Source organism: Bidens hawaiensis, unplaced genomic scaffold, assembly GCF_021521415.1.
Source record: "Bidens hawaiensis isolate Kalapana, Puna unplaced genomic scaffold, B.hawaiensis_p1.1 tig00030168_1, whole genome shotgun sequence".
Classification (NCBI taxonomy): Eukaryota; Viridiplantae; Streptophyta; class Magnoliopsida; order Asterales; family Asteraceae; genus Bidens; species Bidens hawaiensis.
In genome coordinates this window covers 101,300-114,294 of record NW_027495007.1, presented here as the reverse complement: position 1 = coordinate 114,294, position 12,995 = coordinate 101,300, and the positions used below count along the sequence as shown (strand labels likewise).

General features: G+C 32.4%; 2 protein-coding genes across 3 annotated transcripts; both read right to left on the bottom strand.

Moving 5' to 3' along the window:
* Positions 1-3,041: 3,041 nt before the first annotated feature.
* LOC143579931 (protein SOB FIVE-LIKE 5-like) lies at positions 3,042-4,336 on the bottom strand. Of its 2 annotated transcripts, none has more exons than XM_077063107.1 (4): positions 3,705-4,336; positions 3,543-3,632; positions 3,364-3,439; positions 3,042-3,284 (listed from the first exon to the last, which is right to left on the bottom strand). In XM_077063107.1, the coding sequence occupies exons 1-4, from the start codon at positions 4,086-4,088 to the stop codon at positions 3,277-3,279; spliced, it is 558 nt and encodes a 185-aa protein (XP_076919222.1). In that variant the 5' UTR covers positions 4,089-4,336; the 3' UTR covers positions 3,042-3,276. The 2 variants fall into 2 exon arrangements, with proteins under 2 accessions (XP_076919222.1, XP_076919221.1); XM_077063106.1 differs by having other exon boundaries at positions 3,369-3,439; positions 3,705-4,334.
* Positions 4,337-7,972: 3,636 nt separating this feature from the next.
* Positions 7,973-10,975, bottom strand: LOC143579930 (INCREASED PETAL GROWTH ANISOTROPY 1-like protein 1). Its single transcript, XM_077063105.1, has 5 exons — positions 10,292-10,975; positions 9,002-9,318; positions 8,680-8,791; positions 8,458-8,580; positions 7,973-8,262 (listed from the first exon to the last, which is right to left on the bottom strand). Exons 1-5 carry the CDS (start codon positions 10,835-10,837, stop codon positions 8,173-8,175), a joined length of 1,188 nt encoding a protein of 395 aa, XP_076919220.1. The 5' UTR covers positions 10,838-10,975; the 3' UTR covers positions 7,973-8,172.
* Between the last annotated feature and the right edge of the window lie 2,020 nt (positions 10,976-12,995).

The following is a 12,995-nucleotide window of genomic DNA, read 5'->3' as shown; positions in this document are numbered from 1 at the left end:
AGCTTGGTTTATTAAAGCACGATACGACAGGGCTGACCTTAATTATATTATTTAAGCCCGTGTAGTTTTCTTGTTGCATAAGTTAGAATCCCTATATGTAATCTCTATGTCATAGTTTGTACATTTTGCACTGTAGTAAAAGTTAAACCCTGGTTGCAGCATGTGAAAGTAGATTTTCCATGGAAATTGTGTGTTCTCGTGTTGGTTTTATTTTATGTGTGATGATCATTGATTGTGCGTTGTTTCCGCCGTTCCGTGTGCATACACCCTAACAATAATAACTATGATTTAGACCAAAAGGAATGGAAGGCAATGACATATGCATGTAGGTATGGTGTGATGGGAGAACACATAATGTTATAAGAAACGGGAACAATTGGTAGCGGTGATATGGTACCAATTTTAATGAATTGTGACAACCAATGTTTTTGGATGATAAGACATGAATGTTTTCTCCCATGCCCTAGTCTCTTCTCTTCTCTTCTCCTCTCCTTTTGGATTCTTATCACTTCAATTCGTGTGCAATAATAATGTAAACAAATTTGATCATGTTGCTCATAGTTAATTTACTTAGCAATAATCCAAACAATAACCTATTATTCAATAATAATTTATATTGACAATGTGAATAATGACACTTTTAATTTTTTCTTTTTTTTTAATATGTAATCAGTAATTACAATCTAACTAGAATAGCAACTACGTTTTCTTGTAAAAACCAATTTATTGATTTTTATGACAATCAGAATGTTTTGAAACATCAAAATGAAAATTAGGCTGGGATTGTCTTTAGCGACAATGAATATGGATTATTACGACCAGTGAGTAATACTTTGACTTTCAATCCAATTCATTGTGAAACAAATAAAATACCATTGGTGGTGTATATGAACAAAATTCCTCGTTGGAAACTCTCAAAGAGAAACATCAACTCAAACCTTTTCATCCGGTTGTTGGTTTATATGGCGACCTCAGGACAAAGTTTCAACAACAATATGCGAGGAAATCAAGACAAACATGTTCTATAGGTGAAGAACATGAAGAAACTTTCATCTTTTTTATGGTCAAGTTAGTTTATTTTAATTTTGTTAATTCACCTAGGTCTTAGTATTGATTGTATGCTTATGTTTGTAGCATTCACCATTCAAAAAAAAAAAGAGAAACATATAATAATCATATTAAAGAAACGAAGTTAAAGTCTTGACTATAGAGGTAATAGATAGATATAATATATGTATATACTTCCAAGAATGAGTAGCATGTTCCGTTGGATCAAGCAGGATCTCAGGTCTTTATCAAGATGATGTAAGGTACAGCTGTAATTGCATTAAGCTCCAAATTATCATAACGCTTTGACTTTTTCTATATTTAAATTAAAAATATATATATCATCAACCCTTTCTCGTGACATTATTTCTGTCTTTTTATCTAAATGCCGATATTAATCTTTCTTAAGCTAACTTATATTCCCTAATACCAGTAACATTTTTAAAACTAGACTTTTCATTATAGTATTGTCACATTCCACCTAAACCCTTATATCATACAATAGTTAAGATTAAACTTTGCAACTTGTTTATTTTTAATTGTCAATGGTATAATGGATGTATGAAGTTTGGTTATTAGAAACCTATGAAGTTTAACTGGATTTAAAATCTAATGGCAGTCATAAATACTTGCATGCAGATCTTGAATATTCAACAAAATTAAACACTCAAAAACAATAAGAGGGTGAATTCTGTCAGGACATTAAGAGACATCATCCTAGTTAATATTTGAGACAAATGCCTTTTCCCAATGTTTTATTGAGGCCTACCAAGTTGTACCTCATGTAGTAAAAAAAAAATACCTTGCTTAATTATTTTATCAATAATCTCAAAATTCTATAAACTACCACGGGTAAAATATATGTTATTTCATGCAATTGCTGTTCAAATCTTACGATTATCGTGTTGGATAATTGTATTTAATCTTTAGACACCCATTCACCCTCTGTCTTTCACCTCACCATTCAGATATGTACGGATATGCTTATTACAAGTGCTCTTATTGGATACAATGAGAGCATCAAATAACACGTCATTGAATCATATGTTAAACATTCTACTATTACACGTATTCTTAACTTATAACGCAATTGTTACAAAATGTATCAAATTACCAACTGTTTGTGATATATTGTTTCTTCTCACTCGTAAATCATACGTTATTTCTAGTAAACATCATATGATCAGGCCGGGAACCGTCACCCTCCCTGCCCCCCTCAAAAGTTGTCACTTCCTAATTACGGCCACTCTGACTACCACAACACCGTCACAAGCAAATTCTACATATCTTGAACGCTTTGTATTTGTTAATTAACCAACGAGAAATATCTCTCATGGAAACATTAGATGGGAGCATCATTAAGACAATGAGAGTTTCTAGTTTTTAGAATACTGTTGATCGATATGCCTATACACAACATATATTCATGTGATTGACTTACATTTCATTTAGAATGTGATATTACCAAAGACTCTATGAGTTCGTTACACTTCGACTGTTATTCAAATTGCAGACATCCTCACCAAGGGACTCTTTACTCAACTTGCTACATTGTATTCCATAATACATGTTGCTCCGAACGTCTTACATCTAAGAGTGTATTACGCGATATTTTGATTATACATGTATTATTTCAGTTATCTTTGAGTTTAGACATTATAGTTATCATTAGTCTATTAGCTATACTTATCTTTTATTGTAATCTCTCTACAAAGTAGTTAATCCAAAACACAAGAGATATTTTATTGCACTCTCTTTGTTTGGTCATATCCTTTTTTAAACATATTTTAGTGGACAACTATACAAAATGCATATATGACAAAATGGTTTAAGTACTAAAAATGGTGTCAAAAAATAGACGTGAAGTAAAATTTATTGTACATAGTTCATGCATTAAGATTTGTTGAATGGTTTGAATTTAGCTATTTCTACTCTGGTACTTGGAGAAACATTTGTTGACAAGAAAATTAATTTCTGGTGAACACAGGAAATCATTTCACAAGATATCTTTTTCCCTCACCTTGTTTTCATTGCAATTGACAAACTTAACATCTAAAAAACCCAAAAAAATAAAACAAAATAAAAAATAAATCAAAAAAATTGCAAAATGAAAATAGGAACAAGATCTCTCATTTTGGATCTTAATTCCTATTGTGATAAACCATGCCACTTCTTGTAAACAACTTCAAGAACTTGAAACTGAATAATTTCATCCCCACCTCTTGCCTGCTAACCATCTGTGCATATATAGTCATATGTACATTTTATTATTTGTCCACAATGTTAAAATTTAAAATAAAAATAAAAACAGTGAACTTAACTGGTTTTGTTGCACTTGAGCACCAGAGACATTGTGGAAAAACCCAAAGTGATCTTGAAATGCAGATTCTCCCTACATAATTCAACAACTAATTGGTGTAAATTCTAATCATTCTATTTATATCAAACCCAATAATGCTAGTTATTTAAAAAAAATAATAATAAATATAAAGTACCTTAAAGTAGGTTGTGGAATAGCCTTGTGAGTAGTCTATCATTTCATTTTCCACCATTGAACCATTCTTGCTTGGCACTGTTAGATTGTTCTGTCAAGAAACCAATAAATTAATTATAAAAAATTTTAATAAAAAACATATCTTTATAAAAAAAATACTTACATTTGAGAAGTTGAAGAAGGGTGAGCTGGCAGTATCATCAAGAAAAGAAGGCAAAGGCAAGTCATGAATCTTTTTATTAAATTTAGAATCTTTATGAATCTTTTTCATTTTCCCATTTGTGTATGCACCACCATTGTTGTTATTGTTATACTTAAAGCATTCATCTTCTTGTTCTTGAACATGTTGTGGTCCAGAAGATGCATCTGAAACCATTGACATATCTTCTTCTTCTTGTTCATCAGTTACATATGTAAATGAGTCTTGTTTACATATGTAACCATCTTCATTATTCTTGTGAGTTTTGTTAGAATGTGAGTGTTCCAAGTACACAGTCCATCCAGATTCACACCCACTACTACTTTCTGAACCAAAAAAACCTTCCATTTGTTATTAATTATCAAGAACCAAAATAAATATTTGTGTATGTGTAATGAGATGGTTGTGTGACTTGTTACATATGTTTGTGTGTGCATATATATTGAGTTGAGTAGTCTGATATTTAATTTAATTTGTATATGAGAAAGAACAAAAGATAAATCAGAGGGAAATCTTAGACTAATTTTGTCGTCATGTACAGCAATTGAAGTAAGCAAGTAAATCATAAAGTGCCAGTTGTGTTGGTCTCCGTAGGTGTGTTTTATCTTTTATGTATGTCTCTTTTCTGTCTCTATATCTTATATCTTATATATATTTCAAATGTGTCAAACCATTCTCTCATGTTTAATATTTATTAACTAATACCAAGTTACCAACAACAACAATAATAATATTATAAGTTTAACAATTAACAAATATAAAATGTGTCACAATAATTTGAAGAAATTGTGGTTATAGGTTATGCATCATATCCATAGGTTTTGCATATCTATAGGTTTAAGTGTAAATACTACAAGAAAAAAATAAAAGGAAAAAGAAAGTGATAAAGAATCACATGGAGGACAGCTAGACACTGTTGTACTAGCCATTGGCAAAACCCATACCCATACCCGGTGGGCTTCGGGTCAATAATTATTTGGGCACACGTAGGCTAGTAGTAGTAGTAGCCATTAGGAGTTAGGACCATAGATATGGGCCGTACCTAGACAAATCAAATGCATGGGCTTATTATCCCATCATTTATTGTATTAATAATTTATTAATTAATAACAAAACACGACTAAACAAACATATTAAAAGAAAGACACCAATCAAGATTTGTTGGTAATTTCAGACTCCAGGTTATAGTCCGGTGAATTTGAAAGACATATATTGATAAGTCGGTAATAGTTAATTATGTTTTCTAATTGTACTGTATTTAAATTGATAATTTGAGATATCAATATTAACAAGCTGGTTATTTTTCCTAATTACAATATATAGACTAAGACTGGGTGTTGTGCGCTAACTAGGGGTGTTATTGGTACCACGTATGCTTGATCACACCCCAAATACCACGCCGCAAAAATCAAGGGTGTCGTTTAACATTTTTCCCCATTTTCGTTATTGTGTTAATGCCCATTATCAAGAAACCAGGTGGCACTATAGTGATGCTTTAACTTACACATGCTAGTTAGCCCATAACTAATAGCTTAATTGCGTTGTAATCATAATTGTTAGTGGGTTCAAGTCTCTCCTAGAGCAAGTTGGTCCAGGTTGAGCCAAACAGTTTTCTTGGTTGCGAGTTTACCTCTGCGTGAGTGGCCCTAGTCACCACCTTATGTTCTTTGGGCAAGAGGGTGATCCTTTTGTCAGGATGCTCGGGTCCTTACTATTAAAAATGGTCATGTCTTCGATAACAAGTTAAGATTAATCTAAATAAACTAAGTTATGGTTAAACATTGAATAACAACCGAGTCAGGGTTGATCAATGAGTTATGTGTAAAAAGTTCGAGTTATATCTTGTATCTTATCTAATATAACAAGTTATTCAATAATCATTTTGTGCGTTTTAGTTTTTATGAATTATATCAACTCGTTCATGAAACCTATAAAATAAATGATGAAATAACAATAATAACAAATAATAATAATAATAATAATAATAATAATAATAATAATAATAATAAAAGTTTAGTTAATGATAGTGACGATTGAGGGAAGGTGAAATAAAAGAGTTGGTGTTTGGAGGATCCGTGGAAGGTGGGATCGCACGTGTGGGCAACATTCTTGTAGTAAGAGTAAGAGTGTTAGGTTAAACTAGTATTAATGGTAGGTACAATTCTTGGAGCGTGGAGTACTATCTGTGTCTTGTTTGTTCATAAATCCCACATGCATCTTTTAGTACACAGAAACACATGCCTCCACGTGTGCCATATGCAATCATGCCATTGTTTAGGTTTCAGTTTTCATCACACATGTGTTGTCCCACATGAACTCCTTCAAACATCCTTAACTTTAATCTTACTTACTTTAACCTCATTTACCATAAATAGTTACTTGCCCAATATTAATATTATTTGAGCATCTCAAACGTATGTGGGAACCCAAGATCTGGATGATGTGGTAGAAGGCCGGACAAGAAAAGACGACCAGACCGACCTGCTTGCATTGTGGAGCTCAAGGTCGTGAGCTACATAGTTTATGGAGTTTTATAGGAACTAACATTGGAGATGCTATAAAATATATAGAACATAGCGTGTTATATAAATTTATTTGAAAGGTGTATTATGTATTCAACACGTAACTAATAGAGTTAAGGAAGAGAACAAGACAACATTTGATGAATAATAATTTATATACATTGAATCAATCATGTGGATCTTTTGAGGTTACAAAAAGACATGGCCCGTTCAAAAGAAAAAGAAAAGAAAAGAACAAAATAATAATAATAACCATAATTAGAAACCTAATTAATTACATATTCTAGGTTATTTGCAATGAGAGAAATATAAATGATTGAAAGTATTAGCATGCAATTCTCTGCTTTGAGATATAGTTTATACAAAACTCTCAGAATACTCATTGAGATTGAGAAGGTTTCTAACGAAAACCCCATTTAACTTAAAAACTCGTGAAACCCACTTCTAAACATTAACTTTACAATTTTATTTTTTTAATTCTTTTTTTTATGTTACTAATCTTCGTCAAACCCAAAAAAAAAGTATATAGATTGCGGAAGTACGTAGATACGTGTATCTTGCGAAGTTACGTACATATATGTATGCGAGGTAAATATATGTAGATTATGAGCTACATATAGGTAATTTCACAAAATAGATATATATTTTGTAATCTTTTTGATTTTGGTAAAGTTTATGACATATAAAAAGAATGAAATAATAAGTATTTAAAAATTTAGTATTTAAAAATGATTTTCACAAATTTTCAAGTATATTGATGGTTTCAAGTATCTTTTGTTTGAATAATTATTAATATGTCCTTTTAAGCTATACGGTCATGACTCATAATTATATTTTAGCTGCTTTTTAAATCATATTTTATACTTTGAAACATGACTTAAATTAAAAAATAAACCAATTCGCTGACTGAATCTTAGTTAGTTATTTTAGCACGGCTCCAAACAACAAACATATATAATACTGATTTGTTATGAAGATCAACCAGCTTTTTTCTTAAATAAATATTGTGATCATGTTTTTGGAGACACAAGAATTAAGGAAACAGTGGGTGTGTTTGACTTGGTCAAAGCTTCTAGTTCCATGTGCACAATATTCATTTTAAAACAAATATTATAAATACACACAGTGGCACATATAAAATGTACACACTACAAAGTAATGCATAGAAACTAACTATTTAAACAAAAAGTTTACTGTCGCCTGAAAACTGACAGTTAAATGTTGTAGACGGTAAATTAAAGGCGTTAAATTCATGTATCGGGTTGGAAATGATAGAACGTGTAATACCTAATACTCGATCTATATTATTAAAAACCGATAGCCTAAAGCGAAACCTGACCAGACCGGACCGGTTTAGTGTACAGGCATTTAGAATAAATAGGTTGATGTTGTTCGGCCAAGATAGAATTCTAGTAGATCTAATCTTCTAAATGCTCTCCTCATCACCTCATGGACTAGATGTCTACAAAGGCCCAATATAACTTTCTTTTTGGGCTTTAGGCCGAACCGGTCAGACCGTCTGTATTATTTTCTTTATGACGCTAAACATCTTTTTTACTTGAAACTCGAGGTTTCAAGTCTCGTGATTGATATTGGTGTAGTATTATAAAAAGTAGATTAAATTGTCATTACAAAAAGAAAAAGAAACATTTTATGTTATAGCCCCTTTCAAATTTAAAGATACCATTAACAGAAATCCATATCCATTCCTTGAAAAATTAATTTGTATATAACATATACATATTGTGTAATGTTATATAGTGTAATAGCTACATACAAAATAAAATTTTTTCTATAAAAAATCACTCCTCTCATCAAAACCACTCCTCTCAAAAACCAAGTAACTATTTTCCATAACTTTATACACATACACACATATCCTCGCAATTAAATTAGAACATTAATCATGTTTAATCTCCTATCCATGATTTAATTATGCTCCCAATCTTCTTAAGTTCTTCAAAAGCATGTATAGTCTCTGTGTCAAACCCTCCTACAAACTAGATGCATGGAACATTTAGTTACACAATACTTTTCCTCCAAAAATAATATATTTCACTATTTAGGGTTTATTCATTTTCTTGTGTAAAAAGTTTGTCCCATGAAATTTATTTTTTAAAAAGAGAAAAACTATTTGAAACATAACTAACTTCCAAAATATATGTGAAAACTTAACTATCTTGTTAAACAATTACCTGATGAACCCGAAAAGCAAATCGAACACCTTGAAGCAACATATCCCTGTCCCGTATATGGTCTAATTCTTTGGTTATCCTTTGCATGCATTCTCGTGCTAGTTTAAGTGAACTTAGCTTTATCTATATGTTTCCATAAATTAATTAGCTTTAAAAATCATGTGCATCCAATAAAAAAATTAAAAAAAAAACCTCGTGAGATATCGTGTAAAATAACATTACCTGACCGACGAGTCCTGCATCCATGAGCCATTGCCATGGGATTTGTAGCTCCTTGTATCTCTTACTCGTACCTTCTCTCGTTCTCTCCACTCCACTAATTCTCGACTCCAATCTAAAAGCAAATTAATTATTATAGTTTCATTCACTAATTAAATTAATCAACATTAACCTAAGGGAATTAGCCCAATGATATTAGATGATGTAATATGTACCCCTCCCTTTATAGGTCGAGAGTTCAAATCCTGCAAGCAGGTTAAATAGCTTTTGTAGTAGATATTAGTTGTTAAAAGGGTTAATCAACCTTAGTTAATTAATTAATTACCTGTCTTGAAGTGCTTGCATCTTCCTTAACGATTCAAAGACCACTTGCGTAGGATAACTCTCAAACGCTAAAACCTCAGTTTCAAGATTTTTTAAATCTCGGTAACTGAAAGCTGCTTCCCGCAAGGCATCTGCTTTTCGCTCTGGCCAGTGCGGGAAGTGCTTTAATACCGCCCTTTCGTCCACTAGACACGATAATTCACCGTCAATCCACTTCACAAATGTCTCCACTTCTGAAATCTTTGTAAAACTTGCACTCTCCACTTCTCTTATCACAAAATTCAACCGTTCACCGTATTTCTCCACATCCGATTTTATCTATCATGTCACAATTAATATAGTCACTCTTTCATATCATAAATATATGTTTCAAATGTTGTATGAAACTTAGATTACAAGATTGGAATGTTAAGACTTAGGAGTTATAATTAGATAATGTTTTCAAAGTTTGATTGTCAATGATCACAAGGTCGTCCAAATTTTGGCTGAACGACCATTTTAACTAGGGTGCAAACAAGCTGAGCCGATCCCGAGCTACTCAAGTGGAGATCGATAAAACTCGAAACGATTATTGAGCTCGAGCCCGAGCCTTGTATGGAAACTTGTTTAGGCCCGTCAAGCCTTAGTGTATTTTTGAGTTTAGCCTATTTTGTACTTCTATGTATTAATTTCATACACACAACCGAGCGCCAACCGAGCTTTGGCTCATTTAAGGTGTTACACGAGCTCTAGCAGTGTTTAGGCTCATTTAATTTTTTTCTCAAAATATATTTTTTTTAAGTAAAAGAGAATATAATGTAGCTGATAAATAATATTGAGCTAAGCCCGGGCTTTAAAAAACAACTCACGAACCGAACTCAAGCTTTATAAAAAAGGGCATAAACGACTCAAGCTTGAGCACAAGCTCTCGTAAGTTAAAACAAACCGAGCTCAAGCCTAGTCGAGCTTGGGCTTGGCTTGTTTACACACCCTTAGTCCTAACCAATTGTTTTCAAAGTTTGACCTCCCATGGTCAGAACAACGTCCGAATATTATTAAAACGATCGTTATAACCAATAATCTTCAAACTTATTTTTTCACTGCTCGGATATTGGCCTAACAGCTGTTCCGACAAAGAATCTTTGAAGTTTGACTTTTTTGTTAGCATTCGAAGATTGACCGAATGACTGATCTGACCAATAATTTTCGTAATTCAACCCATGATAGTAGATATTGTCCAAACCGCCGTTTTGAACCAATAATCTTCAAAGCTATAGGATGATCCATCATCCATGTAATAAAGAAGGCTTACCGAGCTAAGATAAGTGGACCGGTTTTCGATCTCTCCGATCATATCACGAGAATAAGTAACCGGTACCAACCCGGTCACACCATTCTTGTTTTCTTTGTACGTACTTTCTCTTTTCATAAGCGATCTATAAAACTCCATCACCGCCGGGACTCTTCGAACCGCCTTCAACCCAACTGGGGTCGACGGTAACGGTGGTGGTGGAGGCGGTGGAGCCGTTACTCGTCTCTGCAGCCACTGCGGTGGCGAAGGTGGTGGTGGCTTTGGTTCTAATTCTTCATAACATGAATTTGGTTTATTTACTACGGGTACATCAATATGAAGCTTAGGCTTTTGTGGTGGCTCATCCATTGTGTTTTGTAGCTTCTTCCATAGGACTGATTTCCTTTCGAGATCATACGCTTTTAATGCGGTGATTTGCGACTTTAAACGAGTTGTTTCTTGTTTTAGTTCGTGGTTTTCTTTTTCGAGTGAACCGATTTTGAACAAGGAGGCTTCGAGTTCGCGTCTTAGGAAGGCGACGGTCGCGCCGTCGTAGCCGACGGGCATTTTTCCGGTGGATGGTTGGGGTGTTAAAGGGTTGGTTTGTTTGCTTGCTTGTAAAATAAGGTTGGAGTGTATTTACATGCATTTATATAAAGCTTATGTTTTGAGGAGTTAACCTCTAGATGTCGTGGAATACCGGACACTAGAGTTTTATTTTTTAATTTTGACAGGTACCGACTATTGATTAATCGGATCAGACCTTTTATGTATATAAATTTACATATTTGGAAGCAAATGTAAACTAGTGAAGATTAAGAGAGTTTTAATGTTAAATTACTTTAACATAACTAAACTTATCAGCGTCCTAACCTACCACACCACATTTACGCTGCTTCTTCTTCTCACCTTCCTTCGGCGTTCATACGATGCAACCGGGAGAAACCCTAGCCCCAATTTTGGTATGATATTTGGTGACTTTCTACCGATTGTAACTGATTTTGGCCATTGTCGCCTAGTTTGACTGATTTAGCAAAAGTTGTGCGGCATGCATCTGATGAGAGACTAATCGCCGCCTGGACGAAATTTTTATAACATTGAATATAATTGTTATGTGAGGCTTTTTTTTTAACTAAAATGAAAGCTAGAAATGCATTACTTAAATATATAAGTTTATGAATAATAGTTTGTATTGTTAAAAATGTATTAGCTTTTTTTTATAAGATTACATGGAACTATATTTTACACATTACAATAAAATAAAATATTCGAATACTATTGAGTGACTATAGTTTTCCTTTTATTTTTTTCTAAAAATAAACTATTTGGATTTATTTGTGTAACTTAAAAAGATTCATATATTGAAGAGTGAGTTCCGTACCTCTTTCAAGATGTCATCATCTTGTCATCTACAAATTTCAGTAAATACAAGTCTTGAGGTCGGCCACATGCCATGACAATTTGACGTTTACATTACATAGCATAGGAACGATATTTAATATCATTTCCGTAATAGTACACTCGAATAATTGACATGCCAAGCCATTTTTCGTAAAATATAGGGTAGGGTGGGTTATTAGTTATTACAAAGACGTCGCCTTGTTATGATTACATTACGTTGTTGCCCTAATTTTTGGTTTAACACCTAATTTTTGTTTTAACTTTTATCTGAGATATATCACAACTAGTTTTCTTTGCGAATCATTAAATGTTAACTTTCGGAAATCATTAAGATATTTTGATAATATGAGTATACTGAATGGGATTTGATTTGGAGTGCATTTATATAAATTATATAATACACTAAAACTCGTAAAAAGGTTTGTTGAGTCGGTCTAAGGTCTTTATATTGACATATCTTTTTATTAGTAAATTTATTTTTAAAATGTGAAATGATGTGTGAACGACAGATTGATAAAGTGTAATAACTGGATTGGTAAACGTGGTGAGTTACCACGGGTAGATTAATTATAACTTTTCTAGAAATTTTGTTGCACAATATAATATTATTTCACTGCTTGCAAGCAATAACCTAAAAAGTGGCAATTTTTTTAAGTGATTGCGACATTTTATTAGAAAAAGCTAGAAGCCAACCTCGATTCATACATCTTAACAAACCTCTAAATAAAACTCTAAAACAAATTATATTTTATAATTAAATTAAAGTCCTTCATTTAGGCATTTAATATTGGAAATATTCTATACAAAAATCTTTGGTAGATCGCGTTTTAAATGCAGTTTGTTGGTTAAGGGTCCACATGAGTCATCACAATAATTTATTTTTATGATACGAAAAACAATTATATAAAAACTATAACATTTAACTATATAAACACAATTTAAATATAAAGTTATATTTTTCATGTGGAAAATAATGATACTACTACATTTGCAATTTTAGCGTAATATATTTTCAAAGCAACTAAAAAAACTTTATTTTGATGACTCTAGTCTCATATTATCATCATTACAATCGTTTATACCTAAAAGTTAAGTTTGTTTTAGGTGAAATAAGGATTGATTAACCGAAGTTAAGGTCATCCCATGTGCCTCAAAAGTTTGTCAAAGCCACATGATTTAATTTGTCACCGTAAGAACATGTGCGTTGTAGAGGGTCTTTACCGTCATTTTACGTCACCGTCACGTAGAAAACAAAATTTTAAAGCTCTCACTAATAAAGCCTTATTGTAGTTTAAAGCTCCCTTACCGTCCCATTATATGTATG

What these genes read in the sequence shown, in the direction of transcription:
- LOC143579931 (XM_077063106.1), bottom strand. Translation starts at nt 4,088, where the DNA reads ATGGAAGGTTTTTTTGGTTCAGAAAGTAGTAGTGGGTGTGAATCTGGA. An exon ending in CCTTCTTCAACTTCTCAAAT is followed by an intron (nt 3,633 to 3,704) that starts GTAAGTATTTTT and finishes GTTTCTTGACAG; the next exon opens with AACAATCTAACAGTGCCAAG. An exon ending in ATTCCACAACCTACTTTAAG is followed by an intron (nt 3,440 to 3,542) that starts GTACTTTATATT and finishes TGAATTATGTAG; the next exon opens with GGAGAATCTGCATTTCAAGA.
- LOC143579930 (XM_077063105.1), bottom strand. Translation starts at nt 10,837, where the DNA reads ATGCCCGTCGGCTACGACGGCGCGACCGTCGCCTTCCTAAGACGCGAA. An exon ending in GGTCCACTTATCTTAGCTCG is followed by an intron (nt 9,319 to 10,291) that starts GTAAGCCTTCTT and finishes GTGACATGATAG; the next exon opens with ATAAAATCGGATGTGGAGAA. An exon ending in TTGCTTTTCGGGTTCATCAG is followed by an intron (nt 8,263 to 8,457) that starts GTAATTGTTTAA and finishes CCATGCATCTAG; the next exon opens with TTTGTAGGAGGGTTTGACAC.